This window comes from Procambarus clarkii, chromosome 30, assembly GCF_040958095.1.
Source record: "Procambarus clarkii isolate CNS0578487 chromosome 30, FALCON_Pclarkii_2.0, whole genome shotgun sequence".
NCBI classification, from domain to species: Eukaryota; Metazoa; Arthropoda; class Malacostraca; order Decapoda; family Cambaridae; genus Procambarus; species Procambarus clarkii.
Genome location: NC_091179.1, coordinates 8,230,575 through 8,256,340, shown reverse-complemented (window position 1 = coordinate 8,256,340; position 25,766 = coordinate 8,230,575). Strand labels below are relative to the sequence as shown.

Genomic DNA, 25,766 nt, shown 5'->3' with positions numbered 1-25,766 from the left:
AGTGATTGATGTTACACACAGAAATCACAATTGCGTGATGCATCAAATGAACAAATCCACAAGGGTTTGGTCTGGGATGCTCTCGGACGCAGGTTCGAATCTTCGTCGCGGGCCTTGTGGATTTGTTCTTTTTGTGATTGATGTTGGTCATGTGGGCCCAGTACCATCTAGGGGCGCAGTTTTACCTCCGCTGGGTTTACGGGCTCACCATAGCCCGTGCTACATGGTCACTTCGTCCTGAGTAGCTAAATCTTTAACCACCACCACCTCCGCTGGGCTAATGTGGCGAGGATTGAGTTCCTGCCTCGCCATAGTCTCTACTAGCGAGGTGTTGGCCGCCTGAACCAGAGTTACACCAAGTTAATCAACGGTTTGAGCGAATGGATATATTTGACAGTTGTCGCCTTTTGGTGTGTGGATTAGTAAGTGGAGTGTTGGTTGGCGGTGGATGATTACAGTGGGCTGGGTGGAGTGACTTGGGGGGGGGGGGGAGTGACGTGTGGGCGGGGTGGAGGGACGAGTGGGCGGGGTGGTTTTAGACGTAATTCTGGTCCGTCACAACCAATTGGGTGTGACAAAAATGACATGATCTAGTGTTATCTTGGTAATGCTTCTTATTGCTCTGCTGCCTCCTCTTACAGGCTGTACATAGTGTGTGTGTGTGTGTGTGTGTGTGTGTGTGTGTGTGTGTGTGTGTGTGTGTGTATGTATGTATGTATGTATGTATGTATGTATGTATGTATGTATGTATATGTCGTACCTAGTAGCCATAACGCAGTACTCGGCCTACTATGCAAGGCTCGATTTGCCTAATAAGCCAAGTTTACCTGAATTTATATATTTTTCTATTTGTTTTTCTTATATGATAAAGGTATCCATTTCATTATGTATGAGTTAATTTTTTTAATTTTTTAAAACTAAAACAATTAAGTCAATAATTTATGTTCTTAATATAATATAATAATAATAATTCAAATAAACTAATTGGAAACAATTTATTGGAAATAAAGAAAATCAGTCGGCCTATTATGCAAATCGGGCTTTGCATAGTAGGCCGAGAAGTGTTCTGGCTACTAGGTACGACATTATATATATATATATATATATATATATATATATATATATATATATATATATATATATATATATATATATATGACAATGTCAGACCACGGAGGAAAATGAAACAGGAATTTCCTTAAGTATTTTCGTATATTAAATACATCTTCAGAAGGATTCCTTCTGAAGATGTATTTAATATACGAAAGTACTTAAGGAAATTCCTGTTTCATTTTCCTCCGTGGTCTGACATTGTCACATGCTTAATAACGTGTTTATTTTTGTGATACACACACACACACACACACATATATATATATATATATATATATATATATATATATATATATATATATATATATATATATATATATAATATAATCTCCCATGTGCTTGGTTGTAACCAGAAATGCAATGCTTGGGGACCTTTCCTGTGTGTGTGACATTCAGTGCTTAGTACAGGACGGCGTTGGTGTGTGTGTGTGGCGGTAACAAGAACATATCCTCATAATGCACCCAGAGCCTGTCAGTGCAAACTACTTATCACATGCCTCTGTATGACTAACCATCCTGTATGTGTGATGTTTTTTTTTAGCACCACGTAGCTAGCTTTTTGACACACTGTACTCCCCTTCATATAGTCTAGGGCAGCTGCACAAATGCTGATGTACCTAAATGTGTTAATAATAATAAAAATGGTACTCGCACATGGGGACACTGGTGGTAAACTGAGTACTCAAATGAGCCACAGAGATATTAGAAGTAACTTTGTTTAGTGTCAGAGTACTTAACAAATGGAATGCTTTAGGCAGTGATGTGGTGGAGGCTGACTCCATACACAGTTTCAAGTGTAGATATGATAGAGCCCAATAAGCTCACTAGAACCTGTACACCAGTACTACTGGCGGTTGAGAGGCGGGACCAAAGAGCCGAAGCTCAACCCCTCCCCCGCAAGTACAATTAGTACCCGAGTGCACGCAAATAATATGAGAATACGCAAAATAACGATCAGACCGGTACTAGGACCCGACAACCGGTACACTGTACACTAAGTACCAGTAGTAATAATATTAGACCAGGGGCCAGATTCACGAAAGTACTTACGCAAGCACTTACGAACGTGTACATCTTTCCCCAGTCTTTGACGGCTTTGGTTACATATATTAAACAGTTTACAAGCAAGAAAACTTCCCATTCAGCTGTTGTTATTGTTATAAACAGCCTCCTGGTGCTTCGGAGCTCATTAACTGTTTAATAATTGGAAACAAAGCCGCCAAAGATTGAGAAAAGATGTACAGGTTCGTAAGTGCTTTCGTGAATCTGGCCCCTGGCTCCCGGTGAGAAGCATACAAGGCCTTAGCTGCGCTGACTGGGAAGTATAAGAGCAGTGGTCAACAAACCTCGAAATAGTCTTCAAGCTGAAGCTTGATATTCGCCTCCAAACCGGCATGAGGTACCTGGAGCTTAGCGATTACTTTATTCACTCCTGTGTTCTTGATGAGAGGCTCATACTGCCTCCAAAATTTGCCCAGTGTTGACTACTGACCACTTGTTCCGCTGTTACTAAACCTCCTGCCAGATGGGGGGGATGATGCTAGTTTAAGACACCATGTAAACCCTTAACATAGTGTAGTGCAGGCCCATGAATGTTGATGTACCCAAGAATATTAACACACAAGTCATGTCTGGGTAAACAACATCAAGAATACCAGTCATTAAAGTAATAATCACTCACCTAGATAACACACACACACACAATAACTAAAATTTAAAGTATACCTTTAAATACTTTAAATATACCCATCATATATTGTGATGGGGTCCAGGGATCCCATTATAATGGTTGTACTCTTCAAGTCACGTGTTGTCCCGTCTCGAGCACTGTTCAGTACTCACTTCCCCCTTCAGAGCAGGAGAGATTGCTGATATAGAGGAATACAGAGAACATATACGGCACGCATAGACGAGATAAAGCATCTAAATTATTAGGATCGTCTCAAAGCTCTCCAAATGTACTCACTAGAAAGGAGACGAGAGAGATACCAAATAATATACACATAGAAAATACTGGAGAGCCAGGTCCCAAATCTACACAGTAAAATAACAACGTACTGGAGTGAACGATATGGAAGAAAATGCAGAATAGAACCAGTGAAGAGCAGAGGTGCCATAGGCACAATCAGAGAACAGTGTATAAATATCAGAGGTCCGCGGTTGTTCAACACCCTCCCAGCGACTATAAGAAATATTGCCGGAACAATCGTGGACATCTTCAAGAGGAAACTAGATTGTTTCTTCCAAGGAGTGCCGGACCAACCGGACTGTGGTGGATATGTGGGCCTGCGGGCCGCTCCAAGCAACAGCCTGGTGGACCAAACTCTCACAAGTCAAGCCTGGCCTCGGGCCGGCCTTGGGGAGTAGCAGAACCCCATCAACCAGGCATCAAACCAGGTATCATGGATAACACACACACACGATAACTAAAATTTAAAGTATACCTGTTAAGGAAAACTAACTGGTTATCTTATTGGCCTCACAACCGATAACAATGTGGAAATCCAGTCTTCCTGAAGAAGTTGTGTTTATGTTATAATTTCACGATAATTTCCTGAGTATTACCGTAGTCCCCACCGACCCGTTAAAGCATAGCTATCTTGAGGTTATCTTGAGATGATTTCGGGGCTTTAGTGTCCCCGCGGCCCGGTCCTCGACCAGGCCTCCACCCCCAGGAAGCAGCCCGACACAGCTGACTAACACCCAGGTACCTATTTTACTGCTAGGTAACAGGGGCATAGGGTGAAAGAAACTGTGCCCATTGTTTCTCGCCGGCGCCTGGGATCGAACCCAGGACCACAAGTCCAGCGTGCTGTCCGCTCGGCCGACCGGCTCCCTACTTCAAGCTAGCTAGTCCTAGCTAGTTCAAAGCACATACATTACGGGGCTATTCATGCCCGTGCCACCTTTTGGGTGGCTTAATCATCAATCAATCAATCAATTGACAAATACGCAGGTGGGTATCGGCGGTACATCACTGTGTGTGTAAGGGCAGCCACTGCCACATAACCTGGGTGGATCAGTGTACAAGTGTACCAGGCTTGGTCCTCGGCGTGGGCGGCTTCCTCTCGCTTGGGACCCTCGCCCTCAAAAGTCAGTCTTGTGCGTGGGCGTGGGCGTGTGTGTGTGCGTGCAATACTGTGGCGATAATGTACACATCTGGGATGACGTTCGTCGCCTGAGAACTAATAAATATACACTGAAAGACGATATGGTTGTAGATAACTTGTGTAGCCGACAAGTGATAAGATTACGGGTATCTTAACCGGCAGCAGTTGGAAACACCAGTATAATGACTGACACACACATATATATATATATAATGCTGTAACGGAGAGATTGTCATTATGCGGGGACTCGTAGCCTGGTGGATAGCGCGCAGGACTCGTAATTCTGTGGCGCGGGTTTGATTCCCGCACGAGGCAGAAACAAATGGGCAAAGTTTCTTTCACCCTGAATGCCCCTGTTACCTAGCAGTAAATAGGTACCTGGGAGTTAGTCAGCTGTCACGGGCTGCTTCCTGGGGCTGGAGGCCTGGTCGAGGACCGGGCCGCGGGGACACTAAAGCCCCGAAACCATCTCAAGATAAATGCGGCTGTACCAGAACACTGTTGAATGTTCACCAATTCTGCGACACGCACCGGAGTTGACCAACAGGTGTCTGCCTCTAGTGACCCTTGGTCGGCCATTCCTTTCCCCTGCGCAACACATCCGGTGACTCCTATTTCACACGTTTCTCGTCGAATTTCCGTTTTATTAAGTTGTTTGTTGAGCTTCCTCGACAATCTCCTCCTTGCTCACACCTCTTACACTTAAGGCACTCTTAAGTGTAAGAGGCTCCCGGGCTCCTCAAGCCCGGCTCCCGGCTCAAGCCTGGCCTCGAGCCGGGCTTGAGGGGGAGTAGAAGAACGCCCAGAACCCCATCAAGCAGGTATCAACCACGTTAAGGCAGCCAGTCCTCCTGAAATGATGGTAATTGTAGCAAGTATTTGGACTAAACGTGTATGTGTTATTGGACGACCAAAAATTTCGCGTTTAGTATTATTTTAATTAGCACAAATGACGTTCTCTTCAATAAGTAATGAACCTAAAGAACGTAACCAATCGTGTTCTAGCAATCTTAGGCCTAATGTAGAACGTGTGTGTGTGTGTGTGCTCTACTATGTAGAGCACAGGGTAGGGTTCGATCCCGGGCGCCGGCGAGAAACAATGGGCAGAGTTTCTTTCACCCTATGCCCCTGTTACCTAGCAGTAAAATAGGTACCTGGGTGTTAGTCAGGTGTCACGGGTTGCTTCCTGGGGGTGGAGGCCTGGTCGAGGACCGGGCCGCGGGGACACTAAAGCCCCGAAATCATCTCAAGATAACCTCAAGATATATGTCTGCTTAAATTTAGTTTTTAGCTTTATTTTTTGTATGCAATTAAAAGTACAGAGCTTTTTGGTAGTCCAACACTGCATATTGGTGCCTTTGAACAAATGCTGGCTGTGAATGTTATCATTTTGCAGGATGGGTTGACCGAAGGAGGCTTTCTTAACATCCCTGTCACTACTGGGCCGCTGGGAGGTTTCTTGACATCCCTAGAGGCTCATCTGCGTCACGGGAGACATCTCCCGTCACGCAGGGTGCAGTCGCACCTCCACAGATCTCCAGTATCAGCTCTTGATACTGGTAATGACTCAAAAGGGCCACCACTTACGGGCTATTCATGCCCGTGCCACCTTTTGGGTGGCTTAATCTTTATCAATCGATCAATCATCTGCGTCACGCCACGGAGGTCTCTGGCTCCGTGCACCAGGATCACACGAGCTACCTTGCACCTTAGACGGGGCTGAGGGCGGGGGGGGGGATACCTGCTGCAGCTCCGAGATTAGTCCTCTCAGCAAATGTCTAGACAGCTGCGAGTCACAGAAATATTAATAAACTAGTCATTGTGACCGAGGGAAATATATTTGTTAACTGTTGACCAGACCACACACTAGAAGTTGAAGGGACGACGACGTTTACTATCTCCTTCGGTGGTTATAATAGGAGCTGCCTCGTACGGGCCAATAGGCCTTCTGCAGTTCTCATTATTACTACTATCCCCTACACCTTACTTTCCTCCTCAGCTCTCTCTTGCCTATTTATTGCTTTTGTCTACCTCCTCCTCATCACGGGAGACATCTCCCGTCACGCAGGGTGCAGTCGCACCTCCACAGATCTCCAATATCATCTATTGATACTGGAAATGGCTCAAAAGGGCCACCACTTATGGGCTATTCATGCCCAAGCCACCTTTTGGGTGGCTTAATCTTCTCTCTCTCTCTCTCTCTCTCTCTCTCTCTTCCTCATCACCACCGGGAGACATCTCCCGTCACGCTGGGTGCAGTCGCACCTCCACAGGTCTCCAGTATCATCTATTGATACTGGTGATGGCTCAAAAGGGCCACCACTTACGAGCTATTCATGCTCGTGCCACCTTTTGGGTGGCTTAATCTTCATCAATCAATCAATCTCCTCATCACAAGGGAGACATCTCCCGTCACGCAGGGTGCAGTTGCGCCTCCACAGATCTCCAGTATCATCTTTTGATACTGGTAATGGCTCGAAAGGGCCACCACTTACGGGCTATTCATGCCCGTGCCACCTCTTGGGTGGCTTAATCTTCATCAATCAATCAATCTCCTCATCACACGGGAGACATCTCCCGTCACGCAGGGTGCAGTCGCACCTCCACAGATCTCCAGTATCATCTATTGATACTGGAAATGGCTCAAAAGGGCCACCACTTATGGGCTATTCATGCCCAAGCCACCTTTTGGGTGGCTTAATCTTCTCTCTCTCTCTCTCCTCATCACAATCGACTTGAGAATGGTCCAGGACGGACCGAAACGTCGTCGTCCCTTCAACTTCTAGTGTGTGGTCTTGTCAACATACTTCAGCCACGTTATTGTGACTCATCACCTGCATATTTGTTAATTCATTATATTCTAATATAATAGAAATACACATGTATAATATATATTGTTTCATTTATTGCTCTGATGAAGGCAAATTAGCCGAAAACGCGTTAAGCATTCTGTATTTTTCACATGTTATTCTGCACATATTTATAAATAATGACAGAATTCTGGAAGTGGTGGCGGAGACTGACTGCGGTACTGCGGCGGGTAGAAGCCATGCATCTAGTGAATAGGGGTGACAGGAGCGGGTGCAGTGTGCCAAGATGGGAGCGTGGCACTGCCTGGACGGGTGCCAGAGCTATATGGGGTGCCTCCGCGAGTACGGCCCCTGGCTGCCAGCTCCGCCTCTGTTGACTTGCACTCATGGTGCCCACTCCCATTAGCTGCGGAAATACACTGTCATATGTGCATCCTGCCAGCTGAGAGATGGGAGGGTTGGGGGGGGGGGGGTGCGGACGACCGGAGGGGACGCGCAAGTGGTGTTTGGATGTCAGGAAGCTACGGACGAAGAGTGGCCGCGAGGTACAGCAACCCGTTCTCGCACTTGCTTATAGTCAATATTGGCTTATTTATTAAGTGTATATGTGATATACTAATTGATTGTGAATATTTTAGTTTATCTTGAAAAGCTTCATAGAAAACACCGACCTCACCTAACCTTCTTAGTATGTTAAGATAAGCATCTTATTGCTTCTTAAATACAATTATTAAGATGCTTATCTTAACATACTAAGAAGGTTAGGTAAGGTCGGTGTTTTCTATGAAGCTTTTCAAGGTAAACTAAAATATTTACAATCAATTAGTATGTCGCATATGCACTAAATAAATAAGCCAATTTTGACTATAAGCAAGTGCGAGAACGAGTTGGGTACAGGCAGGGGGTTGGATGCCAGGAATTGAGGGCGGGGGCGGGTGTGAATGTAAGCCCGCTTCAAGCAACAGCCTGTTGGACCAAGCTCTCACAAGACGAGCCTCGGTGCCCAGGTGGAGTGGAGTCGTAGTCCTAAGGGCCCGGGCTTTACTCCCGGCCGAGGCAGAAACAAATGAGCAGAGTTTCATTTACCTGATGCCCCTGCTCACCTAGCAGTAAAGAGGTACCTGGGAGCTAGACAGCTGCTACGGGCCGCATCCTACATAGGATTTGCATAATTTTTTTTATTTAAATTGTGGAAGCCAAGTGCTGTTAACTTCTGTCAGCTCATTATAAATACCTGACCCCTAGAAATTTATTCCTAGTTGTATTGGTGTATTATACAAGTTTACGTCTTGTAACGAGTATACACCTGTGAGAATGTTCCAAATAAATGTTGGGAGAGGAATTTACAATTGCTAATGTGATGATTTTTCTAGAGCGGTACAGTGATGTGACGTTGATGCTGACTTGAGCGTCTTGTGTTGTAGTTGCCGTCTTCTGGTGGCAAGCGAGGTTGGATAAGACGAAGAGGAAAATTATATTGTAATACTTTGTAGATAAGAGTGAGGCTTGGGGATGAGGGTGATATGATGATGTGCTCGTCACTGTCAGTCAGGTTGAGACCACAACTGGATGGGTGAACATTCGCATAAAAATACATACGTGAATGTTAACTCTTTGTCAAGACTTGGCTTGAACCGTCAAGTGTTCACTCTCCTGTGTTCACAGCGCAGTAACTAGCCATCAGTCAAGTCTTACGATATCTTATCTATCCAGATATCTATATCTATATCCAGATATCTATATTTATCCAGATATACATCAATTATACTATATACAAGGTTGTCGCGCAAGCAGTTTTCCTGTCGACTGGGCGTGACCCCCAACCTTCCGTCTTGCTGTGAGTGTGTGTGTGTATGTGAGTGAGTGAGGGGGGGGGAGGCAGCGTAGCCCCCCCCCCCCCGTGTGTCACTTGTCACTATACTCAGAAGGCTCAGACATTGTCCACCTCACACAGGCTGGCACCTCTCCCCATCTTAACCCACTGCTGCTCGCTGGCAGCTTTATATGAGATACACAAAACCTGGGTTTGAGACGTGACTGTAATTTTGGTTGGGAGGGGAACGGTGGAGTGGGTTTTCTTGGCATATCTTGGAGCTGTGGTCGACTGTGGTTTAAGATGTTGGGTGGCGGGGAGATGGGTGGGAATTGTTGGGTGGTGGGGCCGCCCACCGATACTATTTCTTGCTTTTTGGGGGGTGGGGGGGGGGAGGGGGGTTGAGGAGTGTTGGCACAACCTTCCCTAAAAGGAATGGTTATTGGTAGCAAGAGAACGCAGTTGGTGTTGACAAGTGTTTGGAGTTGGTAATATGGTAGTCACTTGAACCTGATCATTTTCACGTCATGTGTGGTACCTGTTGACTACCTGTTCAAGATTCTGAGGATTAGTATTCCCTTCGGCCCGGTCACAGGTCTGATCAACCAGGCTGTTGGATGCGGCTGCTCGTAGCCTGACGTACGAGTCACAGCCTGGTTGATGGTGGTAAAGCTTGGACTTGATCATTTCCTCTGCTTGGGATCGATATTGATAAACATCACGAAGGAATCTTTGTGCAGCCCGGCCTCTAAACAATTACCCAAAGTCCATTCCATGCACCCGCCAACCCCCTCCCCCCCCCCCCCTGTTTATGAATGAGAAACGGTTTACACACGACTCACAACTGCTGATGATTGAACACTTCCGGAACAAGTGCTTCGCTGATGACTTTTGTTCGAACCACAACGCTGTAAATGCTTCACCCACGTACTACAAATAATCGCCAAGAGACCCTAAACACCTAACCTAACCAGTGTCTAAATATGTACCATATTGTAATATCAAATAATATTCATTTATAATTGAGAACATTCCCATTTTGATATCAAGCAATCGAAAACTTCTCTTGGAAGATCGACAGCAAGAACCTCATACTCCCAATTATAAATAACCTAATTAATGCACAGAGTAAAGGGTCTCGAATCTCCTTTGTATGGATACCTTCACACATAAATATAACCCATCATAATGAGCGAGACATTGCAGCCAAATTAGCGTGTAACAAGTTTGAAGTTGAATTAGATCTAGGTATCCCCATCTCTGCTGTCAAAACTGTATTGGTCCAAACATTCAGATCTGATAGGAAAGAACTTACCGACTCCCAACGACCTGAAAGTACTAGTATAAAAAGCTATGATTTGTTCATATTTGAAACCTACATCTATGGGCAGCACAAGACGTGGACCAGACTGTGCGACACAGGGGTTGCAAGGATCAGGTTGGGTTACCGTTACCTGTGGCAGGTGGCTGCAGGTGACGGATCTCCCAATCCTGAGCACTCCAGGTGCAAACTCTGTGAGCAGGAACTACGGCACGATCTCCCGCACTACATCACTGAATGCCCAGTTATTAGACCTTTCAGGCCAGTTGGCATGAGGTACCTGGAGCTTTGCAATTACTTTATTCATTCTCGTATTCTTGAAGATATCCTCACAGTGTACCCAAAATTTGCCAGTGCAGGCTATTAAACACATGGCTCTGTATGACTAACCATCCTGCGAGATGGGGACTTGTATTACCACTGCTACCTTATTCAATCTTGTGTTGTTGATATCCTCAAAATGCATCCGGAGTCTGCCAGTGCAGACCGCTTATCACATGCCTCTGTATGACTAACCATCCTGTGTGATGGGGATTTTATAGCATCACCTAGTTAGCTTTTTTGACACACTGTACTCCACTTCATATAGTCTAGGGTAGCTGCACTAATGCAGATGTACCTCATATCTTAATAAAAAAAAATTGATATAGGCTTCGGGGGACAGCCTGGCATATGCCGCTGATATCCTCTCGATACAGGCTTCGGGGGACAACCTGGCATATGCCCCTGATATCCTCTCGATATAGGCTTCGGGGGACAGCCTGGCATATGCCCCTGATATCCTCTCGATATAGGCTTCGGGGGACAGCCTGGCATATGCCCCTGATATCCTCTCGATACAGGCTTCGGGGGACAACCTGGCATATGCCCCTGATATCCTCTCGATACAGGCTTCGGGGGACAGCCTGGCATATGCCCCTGATATCCTCTCGATATAGGCTTCGGGGGACAGCCTGGCATATGCCCCTGATATCCTCTCGATATAGGCTTCGGGGACAGATCTGGCGGATGTGTATGTACTTGGTTTAATATGTTGTACATTGAACATTAGCGTTTATGGGAATAGAGAATCCATAATGGCACTCCTCTCTATTGGTGCTTGCATGCCATTACACAACTATGTACATTCGACGTGCTCTAGGAACTTACGAAACCCTTATATCCTATACCCACATCATTAAACACCTACTAAAATAAAAATAAAACATGGTAAACACCTGACCACTATCCTCACACGGGCAGATTAGGTGTTTCGCGAACAGAAGCCACAGTACCACCACTACCAGTGCCCAAGCGGTTTCCCAGTTTCCAGGTTCCAGACCCGACAGTACACATCACTCAGACCTCCATCGTCATTCTCACCTCTACGTATATATATATACGTATATATATATATACATATGTATATATAGGCTTAAGCAGTCGACGAGTCACAATAACGTGGCTGAAGAATGTTGACCAGACCACACACTAGAAAGTGAAGGGACGACGACGTTTCGGTCCGTCCTGGACCATTCTCAAGTCGAGAAGACAATTTGACTTGAAAATGGTCCAGGACGGACCGAAACGTCGTCGTCCCTTCACTTTCTAGTATGTGGTCTGGTCAATATATAGGCTTAAGATCAGTTTAGTCAGAATTTGCCTCGTCAGTTAGAGTTTATATATATATAACCTTTACTCACTGGTTGGTGCATGGGGGACTTTATCTTGCCAAGTAGTTAAACAAGAGTTTTCCTTATCCATAACGTGTGTTTACGGTGAGCTGATTTGTGATTGGTCGACGCTGGACTACCGCCTGTCTGCAGGGAGGTCAGTGAGTCTACACGTTTTGGATCAGCCGTCAGCAAGGCTCATTTCCTTAATGCATATACAGGGGGAATTGAGCGTTGTTGGAGGCTGGATCCGAGCTCCGAGTTGGGCCATGAGCGCCAATCATAACCCAGCCTATCGTCATCTTGATTTTTTAATTGGCCCCCCAGGAGTTGCTTATCACTTTCCTCAGTAGAGGAGAATTAATTGTCATTTATTTATTTGGCTTGAGTTAGCATTTATTTACTTATCGATCCAAATTCCATTTTTATATTTTTTTTGTTTATTTTGCCTAGATTTTCTCTAATACTTGAATATGTTAATGTGACCATTTAGTTCAATAACGGTGTCCGATATCCCCCTATTTATTTTGTCTTGCTAACATTTTTTGTAGGTATTGCTCCAACTGACCCGCCCAGAGGGAAGAAGATAGCCTCGGGAGAACGCTTGCTCGCTCCCAACATCTTAATTAATTTATAAGAAGCAGAGCACGTTAGTTGGAGAGGGGGGGGGGGGTTCAGGTCAGCGGCAGTTAGTCTGATAATGATAAGATAGCTGTAGCTTTACTGTGAAAATAGTGTTTAGCATTGTTATGTTTTCTTCAGAATTAAGATTCCCCGAACAGTTGGGAGCCGGTCGGCCGAGCGGACAGCACGCTGGACTTGTGATCCTGTGGTTCCGGGTTCGATCCCGGGCGCCGGCGAGAAACAATGGGCAGAGTTTCTTTCACCCTATGCCCCTGTTACCTAGCAGTAAAATTAAGTACCTAGGTGTTAGTCAGCTGTCACGGGCTGCTTCCTGGGGGTGGAGGCCTGGTTGAGGACCGGGCCGCGGGGACACTAAAGTCCCGAAGTCATCTCAAGATAACCTCAAGATGTGCATATATTCCATCGCGTGATTGATTGATTGATTGATGAAGATTAAGCCACCCAAGAGGTGGCACGGGCATGAATAGCCCGTAAGTGGTGGCCCTTTTGAGCCATTACCAGTATCAATAGATGATACTGGAGATCTGTGGAGGCGCGACTGCACCCTGCGTGACGGGAGATGTCTCCCGGACCAAATGGTGACCAGATGGTCCCATCGCGTGGCTCATCAAGCTTAGAATATGTGGTGAGAGGTGTGGTGAACTCGCCTCACCAGTCGGAGTGGTGAGGTGGAAGGTTTTTATACACGGAAGTGTTATCAACTTTGACGATTTTAAAAATATGTTACAGGCTATTCATGCCCGTGCCACCTCTTGGGTGGCTTAATCTTTATCAATCATCAATCTATAAATGTGATGGCACTGAATGGCACCGTGTTAGAGAGGAAGCTACAATGGCACGGAAGTGCCTTTGACAGGCCTTTATGGGGGCCTGACAGCTGAGTGGACAGCGTTTCGGATTTGTAGTCCTGAGGTTCCGGGTTCGATCCCCGGAGGAGGCGGAAACAAATGGGCAGAGTTTCTTTCACCCTGATGCACCTGTTCAACTAGCAGTAAATAGGTACCTGGGAGTTTAGACAGCTGCTACGGGCTGCTTCCTGGGGATATGTAGCAAAAAAAGGCCTGGTCGAGGACCGGGCCGCGGGGACGCTAAGCCCCGAAATCATCTCGAGATAATCTCAAGAATAAGACAGCAGGAAACTAGATGAATAGGTTGTCATAGATTCAGCTACTCGGAACAAGTTCCAAGTAGCACGGACTATGGTGAGCCCGTAAGTTGCCTGACACAGGAGCGGGGCAAGAAGCACGGGCTATGCTGAGCCTCGGATGAATAGGTTTTAACTGGAGCACATGTACTCTTTGCTAACTATTTCCCCAAATTATGTATAATATGCCTTAATAGGCATTTTCTTGCTATTGGTTCAGTGATTTTTGTTTAAATTAGGAATCAGGGGCCAGATTCACGAAAGCACTTACGCAAACACTTACGAACCTGTACATCTTCTCAATCTTTGGCGACTTTGTTTCCAATTATTAAACAGTTAATGAACTCCGAAGCACCAGGAGGCTGTTTATAACAATAACAACAGTTGAATGGCAAGTTTTCATGCTTGTAAATTGTTTAATAAATGTAAACAAAGTCGCCAAAGATTGAGAAAAGATGTACAGGTTCGTAAGTGCTTGCGTAAGTGCTTTCGTGAATCTGGCCCCAGATGCAGGCGATGAGTCACAATAACGTGGCTGACGTATGTTGACCAGACCACACACTAGATGTTGAAGGTACGACGACGGTTCGGTCCGTCCTGGACCATTCTCAAGTCGATTGTGAAACGTCGAAACGTCGTCGTCCCTTCAACTTCTAGTGTGTGGTCTGGTCAACTGGCCCCAGATGTTTAGAAGGATTATTTGAAGAGATTAAGACTCTTAGCCTTGACGTAGGTTGGGTGACAGGGGCTTGTGGAAGAATTTGAAAGCTTATTCATTGCTTATTTTTTCTCTTATAGTTTTGGAACATCCTGAGCTTTTTGGGGGCGTTAGACGATTTGACGGTAAATATACATAGTAATCTTTCTGGCTTCGTGACAACCATTATCTAAGTCTCCATGTTGGTTGCCTCTCACCGGATAGATTTCTCTCACCCCAGTCAGTCCCCAGGCACAGCGGTTGTCCCAACGCAACACCCTCACTCACTCTTGGCGCGACGCACTCTCAAAAAAAACCAGGGGCCAGATTCACGAAGCAGTTACGCAAGTACTTGCGAACCTGTATATCTTTTTCTCAATCTTTGGCGGCTTAGTTTACAATTATTAAACAGTTAATGAGCTCCGAAGCACCAGGAGGCTGTTTATAACAATAACAACAGTTGATTGGGCCAGTTTTCATGCTTGTAAACTGTTTAATAAATGTAACCAAAGCCGCCAAAGATTGAGAAAAGATGTACACGTTCGTAAGTGCTTGCGTAACTGCTTCGGGAATCTGGCCCCCAGGTCAATTTGGCGAATTCCGCGGACAAATTGTTTGACTTAGGAGGCACCGTGTGCTCTTGTGGCGGAGGTCTCGTGGTTGGCATGTATTGTGTTGTGTTGCGGGAGCCGCTGTCTTTGGTGACGTCATAACCAGGCTTGACCGCCCCCCCCCCCCCCAACCCCTATGTTACCCCTACTCTTACGAATTACGTCGCTTTTCGCTCGTATGCGTAACGGTTAAAAAAAAAGGCCGTAATTTGAAAATGAAAAATAATTGAAAAAAATATTTGGAATTTTAGTTTTCCCAAACAGGAAGTTAATCCCGTGTGTAGGTTCGAACCCTTCATCAAGTCCCTTGTGGAATTGTTCAGCAAGTTAATTAAGAGTCCTTTGGGAGGTTAGGAGGGCAGGAAGTTTTCCTAAGATTTCAAAACGTCATGAAAACCGTTAAATTGAAAGTTTCCTCTCCTAACCTAACCGAGTAAGCCGGAGGACTCCAAACAGAAAACGGGACAGTACGGCATTACCATGAGCCGATTTCATTTTAAATTACGTCCATTTTTAGCCTGAGTGGCGCACACGAGCGAAAAGCGACGTAATTTCTAAGAGAACGGGTTGCTATGTTGGCCTCCTTGATGACGGAATATAATAACTTGCGCCTCGATGGTGGCAGCGGAAAAGGTCGTCCACGACGTAAGGGAAACAGTCAGTGCATTGCTTCATCACATTTTTGTTACTGTCAACACCTGCATTAGAATATTTGTGGACAATTTCATTAGTTTGGCTTCAAATTGTACACATCAAAGTAGCTGAAACTGTTATTTATGTACATAGTTGCCTTACTAGCAGAGGTGCTGTGTTCATGAGCCAATTCTGACATCACTCACTGAAGTGATGTCACTGTTGTTCACTGAAGTCGTCCGTAAAGATGGTGCGACTTTTCCCCTGCTGCTCATACTGCAACCTGTCCTCTTGAAAATAACGTCGCTTTTGGCCGTTTACCCCTATGGCCGAAAGTGGACGTAATTTGAAACTTAAAAAAATTAAAATAAATTTGGGATTTTTTTTTTCAACAACAGTAAGTTAAGGGTCCTCTGATTGGTTAGGTGGGCAGGAAATTCTTATAAAGTTTCTAAACGTTATGAAAAACCTTAATTGAAAGAACGAATTACCTTAATTGAAAGTTTCCTCTCCTAACCTAACCGAGTAGGCCAGACGACTCAAACAGAAAACGGGACAGTACGTCGCTTTTGTGAGTCGATTTCATTTCAAATTACGTCCACTTTTGGCCATAGCGCCGCGCATACCAACGAAAAGCGACGTTATTTTTAAGAGGACGGGTTGCTTGCTGGCCACCCCACTAATACTCCCATGGTTGTGTGTGTGTGTGTGTCTGTTAGCCCTTACTGTTTGGTTCCTAGTTATTAAGTGGGACGTACTGTGATTAGCGCAAGTAACTGGAATGATAGAAACACGAGTATCTCGAATGCATGGACTAGGATGCATAATTTGCCTTCATTTGTTCCTATAATTGACAGGGTGACACCATCGAAGTTAATGTTAATTATTGTTTTAGACTTGTTTCTACTAAACTGTAACATGTAATGTTAATATTTGTTAATAACCTGCACAGCGAGAAGACGTGAAGTTAATTATGTTCACGGTGACGGTGAGTTTAGTGCCTTAACCCAGTAGTCTAGTGTGTTGCGGGGCCTAGTGTGTTGCCACCTCCTGCCCCCACACCCACGGTGGCAAGGTGCTCCCTGCAGGTGTTGTGTGGTGCTCTGTGTGATGAGTGGTGACGTGTGGTGTTGCTTCTGCTAATCTTACTACCATGCTGCCTCTGTGTGTGTGTGTGTTACCGCTGCTACAGACGCGCATGGTGGTAGTATTAAGTTGTGGCCAGAATTGTGTCCACGCCGATAGACTGCCGATAGACTGCCATCTATTTAAAAAACGCAAATTGATATAAATTTCCATTCCAGGCTTAACGGACCCGGCATTTGTGACTTCGAGTTTAGGCAGCAAAATTCTTCATTATTTTAAAGTTTTAATGCGGTTACGGTTTTCAAATGTGTGAATAGTTTGCGTTTTTGGTAAAAAAAAAAATGCTTACACTTTTCAAAAGTGGGAATATAGTGGCGATCTGGGCGGCTTTACCACATGTGGTGATGCCAGGTTCGAAACTTCTCCGTGTATTCTTGAGCGGCACCAAGACTCAGAAGTCGTGAGTGCCCAAACAGTGCCATGTGACATTGTTTAGTAACTTCTTACTGCCATGCACTAATCTTTAGCTGGCACTGTGATGTAATGTAATCAGAGCCTCGTGTGCTGAAGCTCGCCTACACACATATATATATGATTCAGACGAGCATAATGTCTACAACTGCTGCCTTCCGGTCGGCCGAGCGGACAGCACGCTGGTCTTGTGATCCTGTGGTCCTGGGTTCAATCCCAGGCGCCGGCGAGAAACAATGGGCAGAGTTTCACCCTATGCCCCTGTTACCTACCTAACAGTAAAATAGGTACCTGGGTGTTAGTCAGCTGTCACGGGCTGCTTCCTGGGGGTGGAGGCCTGGTCGAGGACCGGGCCGCAAGGACATTAAAAAAAAAAAAAAAAAAAAAAGCCCCGAAATCATCTCAAGATAACTTCCGTAATTACACTGCACTCATAGTCACGTAGTAGCTGGCAAACGTGATAGATAGTTTTAAAGTTTCTGTTATCAGAAACATTAAATTTGTCTTTAAATAGATCCACTTTAAATGTACAGAATGGAAAGATGACACACTACTGTTGTGTGTGTGTATGATATGTATATAAATATATATATATATATATATATATATATATATATATATATATATATATATATATATATATATATATATATATATATATATATATATATATATATATATAATAATAATATTATATATGACAATTATGGCCACCGATTCCGTAGATGTTTATGCTATATTGTATTTATGGTGATGGGCAGCAAGGCACACAACCTGAGTCAGTAAACACTGTTAAAACTGGGCACCTGCTTGCTTGATACCTGGTTGATGGGGTTCTGGGAGTTCTTCTACTCCCCAAGCCCGGCCCGAGGCCAGACTTGACTTGTGAGAGTTTTGTCCACCAGGCTGTTGCTTGGAGCGGCCCGCAGGCCCACATATCCACCACAGCCCCGGTTGGTTCGGCACTCCTTGAAGAAAACTATCTAGTTTTCTCTTGGAGATGTCCGCAGTTGTTCCGGCAATATTTCTGATGCTCGCTGGGAGGATGTTGAACAACCGCGGACCTCTGATGTTTATGCAGTGTTCTCTGCTTGTGCCTATGACACCTAAAGGGCAGGAATCTTTTAGTTAAAGTATCGCTAACAATCACCAACGACCTACACAGTAACTTAATACTACCAAACTACACACAAATATGTCCTTACAGGCACCAAAGGAAAAAAAGAACGAAGTTGTGACTATTGACAATTATATTTGATAATTGAATTGAAACAGATCACACTGCTTGTGTTTGACGCTAAGCTAATCCGCTTTCCTGTGTGTGTGCTGTGTAGCGTAGTTAGTTCTTAAGGTCCTGGTAGTGAGTTATGTAGCGAGCAGGTACAGTAAAATCATTTTGCTGTAGCATTATTTATCAAATCATTAATTTATATTTTTGTTTTGTGTACCAAAAGTAGGATTTTATTGTAGAATGTTAAGCCTAGGGGCCACTGGCATTCCCAAATGAACGCCTCTTGCAGTATTTGGCAGTTGTCTCATCCGATTGTTGAGTTCTAGCTGGTAGGTCGCGCCTCGCCGGACGGCCGCGAGCCCCGCCGGACGGCCGCGAGCCCCGCCGGACGGCCGCGAGCCCCGCCGGACGGCCGCGAGCCCCGCCGGACGGCCGCGAGCCCCGCCGGACGGCCGCGAGCCCCGCCGGACGGCCGCGAGCCCCGCCGGACGGCCGCGAGCCCCGCCGGACGGCCGCGAGCCCCGCCGGACGGCCGCGAGCCTCGCCAGTTCGTCACAGCTACCATTGGTATAGTAGTTACAGGCGGTACAGTAGGCTGGGATGGTGGCGGGTGTGGGCTGAGGCAGGATGGTGGTGTTTAGGAGGGTGGGCAGGACGACCGGTGGAGCTGACACTAACCTCTAGCCTCCCTCTCCCTGCTACAGGATGGCCTCCAATCCACCACGTCAGCGACCTCGCCGCCGTCAACGATTCGACAGATCGAGGCACCCCCGCCGGCCACGCAGGAGACAAAAGCACTGGTAAGTTGAATTCCTGTTTGTTCCGCTCTTGATGGGATGACATTTGTCATGGTGTTTACATCAGGAAGATTGGTGATATGTTCATCGATGAACGGCGCCCTGAGCCAGATGCCACCATGCCGGGGGCGTGGCTTGTGCATGGATGTAATTTGGGGCATCCAAGGATCGTCTCGTCCATGGGTTTAAATAAGCCCCCCCCCCTCCCTTTGTCATTGTGAGAGTTATGAGTGTGTGACGTTGATCTGAAGGACACTGTGGGGGATTTATCTGAAAGACTGAGTGGGATACACAGTGGTTTACAGAGATTTAATAATAGACTTGCAGACGCGCTCTGCAATATATATATATATATATATATATATATATATATATATATATATATATATATATATATATATATATATATATATATATATATATATATATATATATAATATATATGTCGTACCTAGTAGCCAGAACTCACTTCTCAGCCTACTATTCAAGGCCCGATTTGCCTAATAAGCCAAGTTTTCCTGAATTAATATATTTACTATAATTTTTTTCTTATGAAATGATAAAGCAACCCTTTTCTCTATGTATGAGGTCAATTTTTTTTTATTGGAGTTAAAATTAACGTAGATATATGACCGAACCTAACCAACCCTACCTAACCTAACCTAACCTATATTTATAGGTAAGGCTAGGTTAGGTAGCCAAAAAAAGCTAGGTTAGGTTAGGTAGGTTAGGTAGACGAAAAAACATTAATTCATGAAAACTTGGCTTATTAGGCAAATCGGGCCTTGAATAGTAGGCTGAGAAGTGCGTTCTGGCTATTAGGTACGACATATATATATATATATATATATATATATATATATATATATATATATATATATATATATATATATATATATATAATATAGAGCCCAGTAGGCATATATTATATCATATCTACATTTGAAGCTGTGTATGGAGTCAGCCTCCACCACATCACTTCCTAATTCATTTCATTTGTCTACTACTCTGACACTGAAAAAAAACTTTCTAACGTCTCTATGGCTCATTTGGGCACTCAATTTCCACCTGTGTCCCCTAGTGCGTGTGCCCCTTGTGTTAAATAGTCTGTCTTTATCTACCCTATCAATTCCTCTGAGAATCTTGTATGTAGTGATCATGTCCCCTCTGACTCTTCTGTCTCCCAGTGACATGAGGTTTAATTCCCGTAGTGTCTCCTCGTAGCTCATACCCCTCAGTTCGGGTACTAGTCTAGTGGCAAACCTTTGAACCTTTTCCAGTTTAGTCTTATGCTTGACTAGATATGGACTCCATGCTGGAGCCGCATACTCCAGGATTGGTCTGACATATGTGGTATATAATGTTCTGAAAGATTCCTTACACAAGTTTCTAAAGGCCGTTCTTATGTTAGCCAACCTGGCATATGCCGCTGATGTTATTCTCTTGATATGGGCTTCAGGGGACAGATCTGGCGTGATATCAACCCCAGATCATTCTCTCTCTCTCAGACTCTTGAAGGATTTCATCTCCCAAATGATACCTTGTATCTGGTCTCCTGCTCCCTACACCTATCTTCATTACATTGCATTTGCTTGGGTTAAACTCTAACAGCCATTTGTTCGACCATTCCTGCAGCTTGTCCAGGTCTTCTTGAAGCCTCAAGCTGTCCTGTGTGTGGTGTGTGTGTGTGAGTGAGAGAGAGTGTATGTACCTCCACCCACACATCCGTGTTTTGACGTAACGCTCTGAGATAATCTCTCAGGGGCACCAGACTGCGCCTCTTGCCTCATTTACTCCTCATTTTACGAGCGTTTGCCAATAGCAACCTGACAGCTCTTTCTGACTTCCTTTAGTCCCTCCCGGCAGCCTTGCTTCCCGGGGCGGCTCCTCCAGCGTGTGACACTACCCGCACCAGCTGCCCTCCTTCAGCAGCTGGCACTGCTGAAGAGCAGCACTCGTGAGGGTGCTGATGGCAAGGGAGGAAGTGCTGGCACTTCGCCTCACCTTTGTATCTTGTATTATTTATGTTGGCTGTTGTCGCCTTGTGCCACGCGGGCTCACTATAGTCCACGCTACGTGGGAACTTTGTTCCCAGTGGCTCAATCTAAAATAACACCTTCTGTTCCACACGCCTCGCCTGGTGTAGCGGGTGAGGCTGGTCGTGGCGGGTGAGGCTGGTCGTGGCGGGTGAGGCTGGTCGTTACGGGTGAGGCGGGTCGTGGCGGGTGAGGCTGGTCGTGGCGGGTGAGGCTGGTCGTGGCGGGTGAGGCTGGTCGTGGCGGGTGAGGCGGGTCGTTACGGGTGAGGCTGGTCGTTACGGGTGAGGTGGGTTGTAGCCAGCCATGATGCTGGGGAACATACAGATGAACAAGCAAGTAACGGCGCGCACATACATGGCACCACTTACTCCACCCGCCACGACCACCTCCGTCCTGTTGAAATAAAAAAAAGTTGATTAATTGACAGTTGAGAGGCGGGTCGAAAGAGCCAGAGCTGAACCCCCGCAAGCACAATAGGTGAATACACGACTCCTGGTTCCTGGCTGAGTGCTGATTCCTAATGTTGAAGCAACTCTTGGCTCACGCTGCTTGCTGACTTCCCACATACACATGTACTGAAGGCCTACCACACCTGCCCTTACCACACCTGCCCTTACCACACCTGGCCTTACCACACCTGCCCTTACCACACCTGGCCTTACCATACCTGCCCTTACCACACCTGGCCTTACCACACCTGGCCTTACCACACCTGCCCTTACCACACCTGCCCTTACCACACCTGCCCTTACCACACCTGCACTTACCACACCTGCACTTACCACACCTGACGAGATGCTTCTCACAGCCTTAATTAGTGAGTTTTCAAGCGAGCGATCGTCATAGTAAGCGCCATTTGACACAATCATTTTCCTCTTGCTGGACTACGGGTGTGTGGTATGACGGGCACGCGGCGACAAGCTGCGAGGTTTGGTTACCAAGTGTCGTGTTAACATGTGTGTATATACCAATGTAATACTGGAAGAGTGCGACCTGCGGGTCTGCTTGTTTAGTATCCTGCTTGGGAGAGGCCGGTGTTGGCAGGCCGAGACGATGGCCACCTTTCACCATCTCGTTCTCACGCATCTTGAAGTACGATATTGCTCCTTCCAGACCACTACACTGTCAAAACGTTGCTAGCGAGCGGAAAAACAACTTATATTTCAACCCTTGATGCAGTTTACACAGTGAGCGAGAGAGAGCCCTCACCCCATGTGTCTGGTCTCTGTGAGAGAGCTCCCCCATGTGTCTGGTCTCTGTGAGAGCCCTCACCCCATGTGTCTGGTCTCTGTGAGAGAGAACCCCCCATGTGTCTGGTCTCTGTGAGAGCCCCGCATGTGTCTGGTCTCTGTGAGAGCCCCGCATGTGTCTGGTCTCTGTGAGAGCCCCCATGTGCCTGGTCTCTGTGAGAGAGCTCCCATGTGTCTGGTCTCTGTGAGAGCCTTCCATGTGTCTGGTCTCTGTGAGAGAGCTCCCCCATGTGTCTGGTCTCTGTGAGAGCTCCCATGTGTCTCCAGCGTGTACTGCTCTAGTTCAGCAGTGTCGTCAGGGAGTGTCTACTAACTATAGTTCCACTCCTTAATCTTCCTGCACGCATGACTGTCGTGGTGGCGGCACCCGCGCTGTTGGTTACGTTAGCACTCGGACCACGTCACGCCATAGTAACCTTTTTCCCGCCACATTTCACAGGCGCCCCGGGAGCATGTTCCCTTCCCTCTCTCACCAGTGGGTTGGCGGTGGGACGGGGGATAGCGTGATACCTCCCCCCTCTCTCACCAGTGGGTAGGGGGTAGGACGGGGAATTGCGTGCTCCCTCCACCTTAGCGCCAGACAAATATGCGGCTTGCGAGGCTCCTTATCTTGCCAAATGATACGAAACAGACTGAAATGAATTCTCAAAAGATTCGCCACTGTGGTCTTGTCGAGCCTGTTAACATTTAGACACACCAGCCTGTCTGGGAGCACATCTCGGTGGCGCTACACCGGTGAGAAGCCTCCACACCTCCAGACAGACCTCCACACAAGCCTCCACACCTCCAGACAGACCTCCACTGTGTAATCCATTACAGAGTGGAGGTCTGTCATGCCTTGTAACATCTTTTAGCGCCAGATGCTGCATTCCATCCACTTGGGCCGTTTGGGTCTCGAACCGTGGAGGTTATCTTGAGATGATTTCGGGGCTTAGCGTTCCCGCGGTCCGGTCCTCGACCAGACCTACCTTGAGGCCTCCTTTGTGTTACAACCCCCCCCCCCCAAAGAGGCAGCCCGTAGCAGCTATCTAACTTCTAGGTTACCTGTTTACTGCTTAGGACCCCACGCGTTTGTGGGGTCCTAAGCTCTATCCATTTTATCAGACGTTGCATCTTTCCATCGTACGTAACATGGGGCCAGATTCGCGAAGCAGTTGCGCAAGCACTTACGAACCTGGGGCCAGATTCACGAAGCAGTTGTGCAAGCCCTTAAGAACGTGTGCATCTTTTCCTCAATCTTTGACGGCTTTGGTTACATTTATTAAACAGTTTACAAGCGTGAAAACTTCCCATTCAACTGTTGTTATTGTTATAAACAGCCTCCTGGTGCTTCGGAGCTCCTTAACTGTTTAATAATTGTAAACAAAGCCACCAAAGATTGAGAAAAGATGGACAGGTTCGTAAGTGCTTGCGTAACTGCTTCGTGAATCTGGCCCCTGTACATCTTTTCTAAATGTTTGGCGGCTTTGTTTACAATTATTAAACAGTTAATGAGCTCGGAAGCACCAGGAGGCTGTTTATAACAATAACAACAGTTGACTGGGAAAAGTTTTCATGCTTGTAAACTGTTTAATAAATGTAACCAAAGCCGTCAAAGATTGAGGAAAAGATGTACACGTTCGTAAGTACTTGCGTAACCGCTTCGTGAATCTGGCCCATGGAACCGACACGTCTGCTGCTCTTGAAGTAATGTTTAAGGACCCGTGTTTGCTCCTTAAAACTCGAGAGGATGCGAAGTGGTCTGAGACCACTCAAGACCTCTTTCAGGCTTTTGTTTGTGTATTTTTGTGTATCATTTACTGAATGGTGGTGATTTTTTTTAATATGTTGGTGAGGGAGGAGGAGGCCTGGAGGCCTGGTCGACGACCGGGCCGCGGGGACACTAAGCCCCGGAAGCACCTCAAGGTAGCCTCAAGGTAGGTAGGTAGGGCGTTGCCTGGAGGGCTGAAATAGGAAGAAATCCGGGGTCATGGGGGGTGGGGGGGGGCAGGGAAGAGAAGGGAACTATCAGGCTGGAAAGCGCCAAGCCATTACGACTATATAGCACTTGGAAAGGGGTCAGGATAAGGATTTGGGATGGGACGGGAGGGAAGGAATGGTGTCCAATCACTTAGGACGGTCGGGGATTGAACGCCGACCTGCATGAAGCGAGACGGGGGAAGGGGGGGGGGGGGACACGCCATCGTAGGTCGTGGGTCAGAGAATTCAAGTTTTGTATTTGGTGGTAGAAAGTAGAATTGACTCGCGACTCCGGTAAAACTGGCTCTTTTTGCACGCACGCGCGCACCCCACCCTCACTCACACACACACACACACACACACACACACACACACACACACACACACACACACACACACACACACACACACACACACACACACACGCACACACACGCACGCACGCACGCACGCACGCACCCACCCTCACACACGCACGCACCCTCTTGGGTTTACTGCACATGTCGTGACAATACACAAAAAAGAGGGAGAGAAAGAGGAGAAACCATAAACTAAGAGCCAGCATCCTTGACACGCATCCCTCTTGTGTACGAGAGAAAGTATTTAGGAAGAGAGCTCTTGAACACGTGACGAGGACGATCACACCACAGATGTACACCCTGGAAACACAAACCGAAACTGTTTCTATTTTCCACTTGTTACAACTTGTAATAAAGTTGTTACATCTTGGCTTAACGTGTTTGTGACGTATTAGAACGTTGTTACAACTTGTTATATTGGTTGTTATAACTGGTTAGGAGGTGTTAAAACTTGTTCGAACGTTGTAGCAACGTCGTAGTTTCGGTGTGTGTTTGGCGGGTAGTGCCTTGTATAGTGACTGTTGTGAGCCTCTTGCTGAATCACTTATCATATAAAAAGATTATCGATGTGTATATGTATTTGTGTACATGGGATGTAAATATATGTACATGTAACATTAACAATTGTGTAACTAGCTTCACAAGATCGTCACTTGTTCAGCTAAACGAACTTTAGGGTTCAGTTCCTGAACCCATTCATGTGCCTCTGTAACCCTTTCCCCCACCGCCCATGGGATGGGTATGGGGTGCATAATAAAGACATGTGAAATGCCTCGCTCATCACAGATATTAAGAGCTGTTAGGTATATATTAATAGGCTCTAAGGGAAGAATTACGCTCCTCATAGACCACAGCGGCTTTGTTAAAGAAGGTATCGGTGCAAAATGTTGGTTATTCGACTCAAGCGCTCGTGTATTTAGACAGCAACTTGATCTACGGGCTCACCATAGCCCGTGCTACTTGGAACATTTTGTTCCAGGTAGTGAATCTCAAATAACAACAACAACAACAGCAACTTTATGGGT

At 46.2% G+C, this 25,766-nt stretch overlaps 1 protein-coding gene across 4 annotated transcripts in view; it reads left to right on the top strand.

Annotated features, from left to right (window-relative positions):
- LOC138370072 (AF4/FMR2 family member lilli-like) overlaps window positions 1–19,478 on the top strand; it is a 307,388-nt gene extending 287,910 nt beyond the window's left edge. For 3 of the 4 annotated variants that reach the window (XM_069333852.1, XM_069333853.1, XM_069333854.1), the window contains 2 exons: window positions 14,407–14,451; window positions 19,042–19,478. In XM_069333852.1, the coding sequence (XP_069189953.1) occupies window positions 14,407–14,451; window positions 19,042–19,146 (150 nt within the window). In that variant the 3' untranslated portion in view covers window positions 19,147–19,478. The remainder of the gene's footprint in view (window positions 1–14,406; window positions 14,452–19,041) is intronic. The other variant, XM_069333855.1, reaches the window with a different exon arrangement.
- The last annotated feature ends 6,288 nt before the right edge of the window (window positions 19,479–25,766 follow it).